We start from the raw sequence: 13,735 nt of genomic DNA, 5'->3' as shown, positions 1-13,735 counted from the left end.
TTCCAAACGATGGAAGAATCTGAACTTTGCTTTTTAATGGGAAAAATGCTGTTAAAGTAAATTGCTTGATAAATGCTGTTTGGACTATGCTTTGTCAGAAACAGTGGTTAAGAGATGATATGCTGGCTTTAAACACGACCATACAGACACAAATGATGTTAAACTCTCAGGTCACCTAAATTTAATAGTTGTTCTGGAAAACAAATATCCACAAACACATTTTGGCTGATCATTAATTGATGCTGCATGAGGTAACAGAAGAGTTGAAGATACCGAGACTTATTGTGTGATGTGTTAATAGTAATGACGTAGCTTAGAAAACTGCAAAAGTCATGAGAAAGCTTGGCAGATAGAAAACTATGCATTCTCATAGGTTTTAATCTGAATGAAATGAAGCAGATGTATTTTCAGCGGTCTCTTTCTCTCTCCTCAATGGATAGAGACAGGAAACTAATACTGTGTAATAACTAGGGCTGTGACAACAGAATATTCTTTTCATTCTTTTGACTCTCGGATATATCCAACACAGTTAGACACCCTTAATCAACTGAGAATCACATCCGTCTATATAAAGACATAAGACATTAAGGGATTGTTATATGCTTTCTGTCGACCCATATACAAAAGAACCATTACAACTGCTTCTAGGAAGAAAGACACACGATCTTCATTTAAAATGAAAGAAAGACATTGGAGAATTATTAAAGTGCAGTTTGATAAAAAAATTTTGAAATGCAATTTAGTGACCTGAATAATGACAAAGTTATATAAGGATAAATAGAAAGAATGTGCAATGCTCGTGCGAACAAGTTTCCAGTAAGCCACATAGAGATATTAATTCATTCAATTGCCTACAAACATTTACGCAAAGTTTTCTCAGATATTTGAATTGTAATTTAATCCAGTATTTGTGTGTTCATATAAAAAGGAACTTTTTTTACAACCAAAATTGTACATGTTTTCCTTATGGTGTTTTGTATGCTAACTATGACAAATCAGAAATTATCAACAAGCGATTGATCTAGAAACCGTAACCAAACAATAACAAGAGGTTATGTGGCGGAATGGTTACCGGTTATTGGAGATCGGCAGTTATCGCCGATCTTAGAGCTGCATGTTCAATTACTAGACGGTCAAAGGTCATCATTTGTAGCATGTTTAACGAGTACATTTAATAAGACATTTAAAAAGATAACGCTAAAAAGGAGAATGTAAGAATTGAGTTACATATATATATATATATATATATATATGTATAAGATGTATTATTTTACTATAGAAGGTGAGAACATTGAGAGCATTTTTTGTACACGTGTGTATGTGTGTGAACATGTATGTGAGAGGTTGAAAGTGTTCATTGCATATATACGTTCTTTGTGCATACATGTGTCTGGATGTTTGTGTGGGATCACAACAGTTCATTAAAATATATGTTAAAAGTTTGTGTATGCGAGAGATAAGGTAAACATGTAAGTTCTTTGTTAAATAAAATACCAACAATCTGAAAGATTTTATCCCATCTTTTATTAGTAATACATCATAGAGATGAAAGGACACCTTTACATTAAAGAAAGATGAGTCATCATTAATTCTAAAAAGGAAGCGATAGGTTGGCATGTTTTCTAGTAAAACTTTAATTACCAGCGGAAAATTTAATCTCATTTTCCTTCTGAAATGCTGTTTCTTTCTTTTTTTCTTTTCTTCTTTTTTTTTATTTTTATTTTTATTTTTATTTTATTTTATTTTATTTTTTTTAATCTACCCTTGGCAAGCATCTTTAACATTTGTCTTGTGGTTTGATTCTAGGCCAAACATGCTTCTGACTTGGAAGCGATCCGACAGGCTGGTCATGACGCCCTTGCTGTGGTTGTGGAAGAATACAAGGTGAGTTTAAGACTGAGTCTTTTATTTAATTTTTTTATAATATGGCTAATATTCTCATCAAATTTTTTTAATGAATTTATGAATGAACATCTCATTTATATTAGATCTGTTCATTAAGTAGCTGTCTGTACCAGTGTTGCTTGGGTGTTGTTAATTTTTGTTTTATCATTACCCTCCCCTCTCCTTTTTTTTTTTTTTTTTTTTTTAAGCCTATGGACTTATTTCATTTCTAGTAAAAATAAATGTTCACATTTTTTGGAAAGATAGTTCTATAAAATAATGTCTTTAAAAAGAAAAATGTGTTTTGTAATAAAATCGATAGGACATCGTACACCATGTTGAAATTTAAATCCCAGAAATACTTGAAAGTTCCTTTTTTTTTTTTTTTTTTTTTTTTTTTCTTAGTTTATTATTTACGTAAGTGTTAAGGACCAAGCAGTGGTTGCTCCTTTTTTCTGTAAATAAGATTTTTGTAAAATTTAAATTGATTTTATTAAGATATAATTTTGTGATTAAATTAATTGAAAAAAAAACTTATTACTAAATTTGAACACTTACATTTACTCTTTATGTCACGCATACACACAGATAAACCAATATCCCATCTTATAACTTTATACAGATGTAAAAAAAGGAGGATTTCAATCAAAAAGTAATCCTTTCAAGTTTAACACTAAAATTTTAATCAAAATTTGTACAAAAGGAACATACAAGGCATATTTGCATGAATTACAAAATTTCCACTACTTATGTTTACTATGTTATAATACCATTGACTAATGTTTACTCAGTAACCCTTATCCTCGAGTGGCCTCCAGGCCTTGATAAGTGGTGATTCCTATGTAAAAAAAAAAAAAAAATTAAAGAAGAAAATATCATACATTTTGGATCATCTTTTTGTATTGCCAGTAGTTTTGATTACAACACTCAACATACATTGTAGTGCAATGTGTTCATCTAGCTAAAAATTATTGATGTTTTTTTTTTATCTATGGAAGTCCTACATGAATAAATGATTTTAGATTAATAAATTTTATCCATTCAAGAATATTGATTTAGTTAATGATTAAAAAATATATATAAACAATTCATTTATAAATTTATAATTCTTAATATTTTGGTATGTTGCAACATTATAATGAGTAAAATAAATTATATTTTCAATTTGGAACATGAGAATCTTTATGTCTAACTCTGGAACCTATGCAGAATTTCAAACTGAACTCTTTAAGCTACAAGATTGGGTGAATGTTTTTATCCCAGGGTAGATTGTTCTCATTTTATCAACCATGAGCAACTAGGAATGTTAATTGCTATTCTTACTTATTATACCCCCAGTAATAAGAATTAACTTCTACTCGGTCAGCTGGTGCTAGCAGATCAGGCTGTCTGAACATTGGTTTCCTGACACAAATGTACTGTACATTAAAACATTTTTGTTTTGTCCTCTAAACATTTGCAAAACTTAACCGTGTTCTGCAAAGCAAAAACAAAAACAGCACTCCCCCTCCCACCCTCTCCTTTTCTCTCTCCCATTTCCCTACTGGTTTCCTGACTTAAAAAAACACATCATAAACATTATAACTCTTACCACTTTGCAAAACTCAATCATGTACTGCAGGAATGAAAATAACAGAATCCACTACAAGACAACCAAACCAAGCACTACGAACTAGTGATGAAAGATATAGGAAACCTGAAACATAAGAGCTTTCTACAAAGTTGCTGAATTCGGCATGAATAACCTAAAAGGGGTTGATGTACTGTGAAACAAAATAACTAAAATAAACCAAAAATCATGTCTGAAGAACTTCAAAACAACAACTTTAATACAATAAATGGATTCTACAAAAAATATTCCAAAAATGTTGTGCTGTGGAGCAGGACAACTAAGGCAGGAACCATATCTGGAGATATAAAGAACTAGAAAAACAATATTTACCAAAATGGCAGGTCCCAACCTGAATAATTTAAAAATAGTTGATATGCCATCAAATAAAACAACCAAATAAAATTAAACATTATGTAAAAATACATATGAAGATACGAAAAACTAAAAAGACAAAACCTTTTACAGATTATTTTCGGCTCAGCCAATAGGGCATCAGAATATACTGACTGCCCTTCCGCAGAGAGTAAAGTCCCTCAGTAGGGCCACCTGTTGACTGTGGGTGCCGATCCATAATACACTAAAGACAGGATCCTAGTGGTTGAGCAGAACATGTCTAGGACATAATGATATAGTACTGCAACTTTGGCCCTTACTAGACTAGACGAGAAGTTGGACAGGCCTGATCCAATCAATCAGTTGGTCATGTCAAGCATTAATTCAGACAAACCAAACAAAAAAAAAAAAACACCTACGCTAGCCACAGACAAAAACAAACTGATTTAACAAGTGGTGTTTAATGGGTCAGTCAAGCTGGGACCAAGGCAACCAACAAGAGTAATAAAATATAAGAAAACCCCGTACTTGGTTGGACATAACTACATATTATGAATGCTTGGAATCTTTCCGACTTTTGAGCATACTAACCATGTAGCCCTGGAGAACAGAGGCGAATGGGATTTACCCCCTGGTTTTTCTTCCCCATAAGGGACTCTAAGGTAGGTGGGGAGCATTGCTAATGGACCTCCTAACCTTATGAATAAAAAGACAACTAAGAGACCACATATAGAGTCTGAGACAGACTCGTACAATGAAGGTAAAGCCTTCCCACACTTCATCGTGCTGGAGGCTACATCTGATGTACCACTGACTAGAATGTCATCCTTTCTTATCCAAAAAACTATATCAAGCAAAATAACACCCAAAAATGTCAAAAAATTAAATGGAACAATATTGGTAGAAGTACAAAATAAAAAAACAGGCTAAACTCATGAAAATGCTATAAAATGCCAAAAGTTTGGGCATAACAAAGACCAGTGCCAAAGAAACCAAACATGTGGAAATTGCAGTCAAAAAGACCTGAATCACAAAGAAGATTGTCCTAATGAAACTAAATGTACAAACTGCATAGAAAATCACCTCTTTCGCTCCAAAAATTGTGAAATGTACAAGATAAAGAAATCCTGATAATCAAATACCAAAAAACATAAGCTTCCAAGAAGCCTGTAAAGAAGTAATAAATTACAACAAAAACACATACACAACAATAACCCAACAAGCAAATAAAATACATAACTACAATGATCTAAAGTACCCTCTAGAAACCCCAAATATAACAAAAGAACTAAAAAACATACTCAAAGCATTTAAATACTTTTTATCTGAATTAAAAATAAATCTTAACAGCCAAATGAAAATCAGAAATGGAGATAAAACAAAGGAGATCGAAAATCCTCCCAACAAAATTGGAGAATCAACCACTAAAGAAACTACACTCCCGACTCCAGAAACATGACAGATCCAAGTCATTAACAAGGACGAAAGCAGATGTTAAAAGTAAACACACAACACCAGGAAAAATGGAAATAGAACAAGAAAACAAAAAACCTAATTCCAAAAACCATAAAACAAACAAAAAACAGAATTAGTATTAACTAATTATTATTAAACAGAATTAGTATTAACTGAAAATGATTTGAAATAATTGAAACTGTTAGCCAAGAAAGACAGTAAATCAAAAAGACCCTAAATTCCAAAAATATAAAAATAATGCAGAAAAAGAAAGACTTCACATCCAATAACAAGGAATACTATAACACTTCATTCGGAATAATAGAATTCAAAAACTTAATACATTAAAATAAAGATACAACCACTGGACCAGACAACATCCACTATCAATTCTTAAGACACCTGCCAGAACTCTCCCTCAACATTCTTTTACAGATAATTAACAACAAATCAGAGGAAACCTAGCAATGTTTATCCAAGAATTCCTACCTTACAGAACATGTAAAGTATGTTTTAGTAACATAACATTTGACCAGTACACACAAGAAACAGGGTAGTGTCTTATCTATTTCTAATTAAAGTCAATGACATAACTAAAACCATTAACATGGGATTTAAAAAAACACTATTTGTCGATGACTTCTCAATAACTTGCTCATCACCAAACATGCCAACTATTGAAAGACAAATACAACATTGCCTCAACAAAACAGACCATTGGATTAATCAAAATGGATTTAAAATATCCAAAAGCAAAACCACATGTGTCCACTTTTGTAGGAAACGAAAATACCACTTTGACTCACTGCTCAAACTAGATGGATAATTAATACCAGTAGTACAACACACCAAATTTTTAAGAATCATTTTTGATAATAAACTGAACTTCAAGGAACACATTAACAACTTGAAACAAAAATGCTTAAAAGCAATAAACATCTTAAAAATAATATCCTAATTAGACTGGGAAGGCTACAATCCTCAAAATATACCGTACACATATCAGATCCAAACTTGACTATGGTTGTGCCATATACAACTCCACTCACAAATCCTAGAAACTACTAACCATACAAAATCAAGGTTTAAGACTATTGCCTAGGAGCCTATCGAACCTCACTAATGGAAAATCTGCATGTAGAAGTCCATGAACCACCCCCACATTTAAGATGGGGGGAAAAACTAGCAAAAAAAAAAAAACACCTACAATTTACAAACTTTTATTCAGGGAAACCAAAAAGCATACCCTTCTTTGGACACAGAATTAACAATACTTCAAATCAATGAAAAAGCAGACAACATAGTTATACAAAAAATAAATAACAGACCACCATGGATATTAGATAAATCAAACATTGACCTATCATTCACTAAATATAAGAATACATACATACATACATATACATTACAAATAATTTAACAGGAGCAACTTTGGAGAACTTAAAGAAAAATATGCAGAATACAAAGAAATATACACAGATGGGTTGAAAACCATAAATGGAACAGGTGCAGCATATAGAGATGGATAAAGCCAATACCAAATATGACTGCCCAATGATAGCTCAGTATATACAGCTGAAGTACAAGCCATCAAAATGGCACTCAAATACATCAAAGACAACAACAAACAAAAGTTCACTCCCTATCCTGTGTCATGGTCCTTGAGGAGGAAAAAACTAAATGCCCTTTTATGACAGGAATATGATGAAATAACCATAAAGGTAAAATAATTGTAATAGCCTAGATACTAAGCCATGTTAGCATCCCAGGAAATGAAAAAAGCAAACAAACATTTTAATAAAAAAAATCAAAATACCACAGACAGATGTGAAAAGAAAAATTAATGAATATATGGAAAACAGGTCGCAAGAGGAATGGAATGAGTGCACAGAGAACAAATTGCATGAGTATCAGCCAAGAATCAGAAGTGAAAAATAAAAAAAACTTTGCAGAGAAGAGAGGAGATTGTACTGAACCAAATACGAATCGGAGGCACAAAACTAACTCATTCCTATGTAATGAAAGCAGAGGAAGCAGCAAACTGCACACTCTGCAACCAACAAATAATAATCAAACATTTACTGACAGAGTGGAGAAGACACAAACACATCCAGAAGAAATACTTTGGAACAGCATTGGAAAAGTGTATCTAAGAAGTGGAGCCTCAACAAATTGTAAAGTACTTAAAAGAAACAAATTTATTCAAACTCCTGTGAACTAAACAAGTAACATCTTTAGAAAAAACAAACTTTTTACTCCTGAAAACAAACTTTTCAGGAAATTTAAAGCATCTTGCTTCTGAAGATAAACTTTTCAAGAAATTTAAAACCTCTTTCCAAGAAATTGAAAATTTTTTATATTGACAAACCATTTTTTGGCATTAAATGACCCTCTAGAGGTTGAAATGCTGTTAAACAAACACACTGGCTCTACTCGGTCATGGCTGAAAGAACAAATGATTAAATAAAAGGTTCAGTTTGAAATTCCATATAGGTTCAAATTTAATCAAATCCTGTAAACTAAACAAGTAACATTTTTACTTTAGAAAAACAAACCTTTTACTCCTGAAAACAAAATTTTCAGGAAATTTAAACCATCTTACTTCTGAAGATAAACTTTTCAAGAAATTTAAAACCTCTTTCCAAGAAATTGAAAATTTTCTACATCAATAAAACTTTTCTTGGGCTTAAATGACCTCCTAGAGGTTGAAATGCTATTAAACAAATGATTAAATAAAAGATTCAGTTTGAAATTCCATATAGGTTCTCAAGAGTTGAAAAAGATGCAAATGAAGAAGGCCAAAGGTTACACGAGGCAAAACATTGTGAATATAACAAGCGAGATGAGAGGTGTAGTCCAACTAATTCTAATTGTATTAAAACTTCTGAAGTATAAAAAGATTTAACTTGGGAAAAGTTTAACAAAAAACAAGAAACTTTCATTTTAATTTTTCCATTCCCCCTAACCCCTTTTTCTTTTTCTCCCTCTTATTTCAGACCGGAATTAACAAGTTGCAGTGAAGGTGAAAAAAAAAAAAAATGGGTAGGGAGGGGATTAATGCGTTTTATTGTTTGTATGATACAAAAAAAAAAAAAAAAATGCTTATTTTGTGATGAGGGAATGGATGAATTTGAATGTTTCAATGCGGTTAAATATTGTCACAAACCTTTTTAAGTGCACAGCAGTGTTTCCCCTGCTTCTATCTAAATCCATCCTTGTAAACCATTGATACAAAAAAAAAGAAATGAAAGAATCAAAACAAAATCTAGAAAAAGCACAAAAGTGGGTGACAGAAATTTTACCGGATGAAAGGATAATAAATACTGATTAATGCATCCAACATGGATTAATTTTGGTATTGGCATTACTATAAGCATACTTAGTGGTAATTCTTTGTCTCTGCCTCCTTCCTGTCAAAATATGTTGACACTGCTGTAATAATAATAAAAAAAGAAAAAAACTAATGGCAATACAAAAAGGTGTTCGCAAAATCTGCTTTCTGCATTAATTCAGTAAAATTTCTCAGGCATTCTCCTTTCTTATGTAACCCAAGAGTGTTATTTAAGTTTTTATTTGGAAATTAAAAAAGTCATGAAGGGATGAAAAAAAAATGTAAAGGAGATAACTTTTTCTTAAGTTAAAATAGAGAGAACTATCTCCCTTAGATTTTGAGCCTTTTTAAGTCATTATTTTAATTGTCTTTATTGTAATAATCTCCCTTGTCGGAATTATTACTTTCTAAAAAAATAAAAAACGTAGCAAATTATACTTTTAATGTAAAGAACATGATCCAAGGATAAAATGAATAAATGGCTAATTAAAATCAAATATCGTTTTTCAAATGCATTGCTATTTAGGTCTAACATGGCAGATCCAATAAGATAACTTTGTATGTTTAATTTATTTTTTATTTTACTTATTTGCTATTCACAATTACTAAAATACTGCAAATAAGATTCAATTTTCTTTTTGGGGATTTTTGAGGTGAAAATTAATTTGTGTGATTTGAATTTTTTGAACCATTATTCTCATCTTGAGTATTTTCTCAATGTTTCGGCCAATATAACCTCCAACCTTATTCAAGTATATCTTTTTGAACTTGGGAATCCTTATGTTGGACCTGAGAACCAATAACGAATTTTGAATTTAACCCTTTAATCTACTGGGGTAAATTGTTTTCTTTTTGTCAGTTATGGTTGGGTAGAAGTGCCAATTGATAGTGACAGGATTCTGAGAGTTAAGGGTTTAATCCTTATTACAGGCAATAATAACTAGAATAACAATTAACATATTTACTCTGTGATGGTTTATCGATTGTAAGCAATCTATTCCTATGGATTAAATACAGTCTTTGGTTTGAAATTCTATGTAGGTTCTAGAGTCAAAAAAGGTGAACCTTAAGTAAGTTGAAGGCTAAGTAGCTAAAAATATTTTGAAGCAATCAAAATATTTTGAAGCAATCAAAATGAGAATAGTAGCCTGAATAATCCATGTACACTTTTATTTTGTTTTATTTTTGTATAAAAGAACAGAATGAAACTATTCCAAGTCGTTCATAAAGTTTTATTTTAAAACTGTACATGTGAGATGCAAATTACAGAGCGATTCTCGTATGCTCAGTGAAATACCTACATTTTTCATTTGTAACCTTTTGTTTTTCATGTAATACATGTTTCAACTGTTCTCCATTGTTCTGTTCTTCTTTGTGGCTACCTGCGAGCCATAATACTGGCAACATTGAATTTGAGAAACATATTCACATCTAAAACAGTGCTCCCAAAAACACTGACAACATTGGATTCGAGAAACATACTCGCGTCTAAAATAATGTTCTGAAAATATTAACGACGTTGGACAAATTTTTATCACACTTAAGAAAGTGTTTAGCATAACACTTGTGACTGAAGGACTTGTGGAAATTTTTGAAAAAAATCAAGTTAACAACTGTGTTAATTGACTTAAAAAAACAAAAAACAAACAAGTACGGAACGAAAAGGAGTTGGGAAAAAGTTTGTCAGTACTAAAAGGTAAATCTTTACTTTGCAAAGGGGAAAAAAAATTTGTTGCTGTTTTTCATGACTAAAAATAATTTGTTGCTTTATTTTTTTTTCTTTCCAAAGGGAAATATACACTTGATTTTTTTTTGGGGGGGGGGGGGTGGACAATGAACTGTTTCCCTAAATTAATATATATATACTTTTGCTTGTTTTATTGTTTAAATGCTGTTACCGTGATAATTATCCATAGATTTATCTATGTGGTCACTCTAGGGTAGCATTTTTTGTAATCATATACAACTTCCATGTAGCAACCATATACCACCTGGTTCAAGAAAATCTTATTCAATCAGATATCATTTTATTCACAAGACAAAACACAAATGCGTGAACAATAAAAAAACATTTGTGAGAGATGCAACTATTTTTTTTTTTTCACCAGCTGATCAACACAGGACATTACTTTACCCCTGGTGCATCAGAAACCATGCTTGGGCACAGTAAGATGATTCAATTTGATTGTCCGCCAGGCTGAAAGCCTCGCACTTTTACATAGAGGAAATTTGTAGCTTGGAAGTTAGTTTTGTACGAAATTATCATACGCACTCAGAATTCATAGGAGAGCATGCTTTGGCTTTGCTATCTCATCAGCCTACATATCTGTATCGATATCGACACAATGTATCACATCTAGGAACTCTGATATCCACTAGGTTTTGAGCAGTTATGAACAATTTTTTTGAGAAATTCTTCATTAGACTTACTGTCAAGGATCATCAGAAGTTTAAAGATTTCATATTAATGGTTTTACATGTTCTTCATCTACGGATCGGACAGACAAACACTCTCCGGTTAGAAAAGAATTGTATGATAATGAAGTTGGATCCCAGAAATGATAGGGTTTAGTGGTTGAGGGTTCCAAAAATGTTGGACAGGTAGACTAACCTTGAGATAAATTCCTTGTCTGAGATCTTTTTGAAAATAGTGTTATTTCTCCATGAAGAAAGCAAGCTGTCCATCCTTCAGTATAAAGAGATGCCTCATAGTATTCCCAGTAGTAAGAGCCAGCACACCTATGTATAATAGAGGAAACAAATGGCCTGAACAGCTTGAACTGTTGACTATTCAGGTTGGATGTTTTAATGAAATTTAAGATTCTGATTTAGTTTAAATATAATAAAACCTTTTGAAAAGCATCTTAAGACAAAGAGTGAATTTATGTATGAAACAATGGACAATGATCACATTTGGTAACACAGCTTTCACTATTTTTTTTGTTTCGTTTAGACTTTATGTCAGACGGCTATGCTGCAGCAACAGGAGGTGGCGGAGTCACATCTCAAAGAAAAATTGAAAACTGAAGCTGATCAGTATGCTCAGATGTTGCAAGAACAGGTGAGAATTTGGTCCATTAAGATTTGATGAAATAAAGAATTTGATTAGTTACAATGTATCTATTATGTTGCTAAAACTGAATTAATCAACGTTTGTTTCCCTGAAGCTTTTTTTTCCTCTATAATTTGATTACACAAAATGCATATTAAAATGTTTAGTTTTGGGATAAAAAAAATTTTCCATTTCAATTGTTCTAATTAGCATTAACTTGCAATAATGTCACCAAGTGACATCTTTTACTGCATGTCTATCACTCTCAATCACTAATGTTGTTTGACCTCCTGCTGTTATTTTATGTGATGTCTCGCCTTCATTTCCTCTCTCTCTCTCGACAAAGACAAGCAGCAAGAAAAGGGGCCTGTGATGGCTCAGGTGTTGACTACGAATATTCTGTCAGCTTCTCTTTCTCTTCATCACTGCTTCTTATAACTGTCCTCTTCTGTCTTTATTGAAGAGAAGCAGTGAGAAGATAAGAATAATATTATTTAACCCGTACCTGGAGAGAGAGGTGGGTATAGTGAGCAAAGAGAGGCTAATTTTGGATTTTTTTTTTTTTTTAATTAACTGGTTTTGCAAACTCACCCTTTCCTGATTCCATGAATCTTATTTGAGTTTAATATTTTCTCTGGTACCACTTGTCATTTATGAAAAAATATTTCCATGAAAGTTTTAAGAGTCTAATAAATTTTTCCCTTGGCTCTTATGTCTTGACCTAACCACCAAGTACAAGCAAGCAGTCTACCAATTTCAGTCTGTCTTAGTTCCTCTTCAGGATAGGGAAAGAAAACCACTTCCTCACCCTTATATATTCTTTTTCAGTTGTAATCGCTCTGCCTTTTCATGAGGAAAAATTAATTTCATAATATGTCTAGGAAATCTATCTCTACTATTATATAAAAGGAACATTGTGTGTGAGTTCGTTCCCTATGGACTCAAAAATGGTTGGGTCGGTTTTTATGAAACGTCACACAAAGGTACTTTATATGTCTGGCAGTGTTCTTAGATGTAGGTTTTGTATTAGAATGTATATAGAACAGCTGATTTTGACCAAAGTTAAACCTTACACAGCCTTACATCACAAGTGCATTTGAGAAGCTTTATTACCAGATTAAGGTCAGAAATATAAAATAAATACTTTGATATGACAGGGGCTCATTTGAAAAATTTTTTTTCTGTTTAGAGCACAATTGAATCATGATAATTGACTTTTGCATTTTAAACTTTAATTCAAGCCATTATATATAAAAAAAATAATTTTATAAAATTAATAGTAGATTGTCTACAGTGTGAGGTATACAACAACGTATTGTGGACTAAGTCACTGCAAGGAGGTATATAGACCTTCTTCTCGGTGCACCATGATGGGTCCCTTACTCGAGCAGGTAATCAATTGATTTGATTGAAAACTGGGCGATTTCACCGATTTTGATGAGAATAAAAATATAGTGTGAAGCATTTGTTGATCATTAATCAATCCCAGGCAACATCAAGTCTCCCTGCTAGTCTGAAATAAGTATCCAAGTTTTATGTAGATTATTGTGGTGTTGTAGATCCCCTCTCCAAAATAAATCCACTAAACCAATGACATAAATGAGCATATACTGTATTGTTAACCTTTCCTTAATACATTTATTTTTTTATTATGGCCATACTACAGAGAGCATCGCCACATGCTTGAAAACAAAATTCTGCCACATCCTAGTCTTGGGCCAATATTTCAAATGTCAGGAACAATATGCCAATCTTAACCCTTATTTGGTCAGCCCACTTTGATGGTTATCCTTCCTTTGATCTTTCTTCAACAAAATCTGATTTCTTTACATAGCTGGAGTCTGGTAGCCAGGAAACGTGTCCAAACCACATTATTTTTTTTTTTTTTTTAACAAAATTGATGATGAATTTGTTAGCATTCAACCTCTTTGATTACAATCATCTTTTTGTCTATCTCAGAAAATTACCTTAAAAAATGTTCTTAAACATTCAATTTCTAAGACATTGAGCTTCCTCTCTTGCTGTACAAATATATCGACAGGAACTACCAATGCATAGTAAAGTCTTA

The 13,735-nt window shown here is 32.1% G+C and overlaps 1 protein-coding gene across 2 annotated transcripts in view; it reads left to right on the top strand.

Moving 5' to 3' along the window:
- Positions 1–13,735, top strand: part of LOC145293005 (uncharacterized) — an 89,033-nt gene that overhangs the window by 25,692 nt on the left and 49,606 nt on the right. For both annotated transcript variants that reach the window (XM_080139263.1, XM_080139261.1), the window contains 2 exons: positions 1,807–1,884; positions 11,569–11,676. In XM_080139263.1, coding sequence (XP_079995389.1) covers positions 1,807–1,884; positions 11,569–11,676 — 186 coding nt within the window. The remainder of the gene's footprint in view (positions 1–1,806; positions 1,885–11,568; positions 11,677–13,735) is intronic.

This window comes from Euprymna scolopes, chromosome 14, assembly GCF_053919585.1.
Source record: "Euprymna scolopes isolate OS-2025 chromosome 14, ASM5391958v1, whole genome shotgun sequence".
NCBI lineage: Eukaryota > Metazoa > Mollusca > Cephalopoda > Sepiida > Sepiolidae > Euprymna > Euprymna scolopes.
The sequence above is the reverse complement of the archived record's forward strand: the minus strand, read 5'-3'. Positions and strand labels throughout refer to the sequence as shown.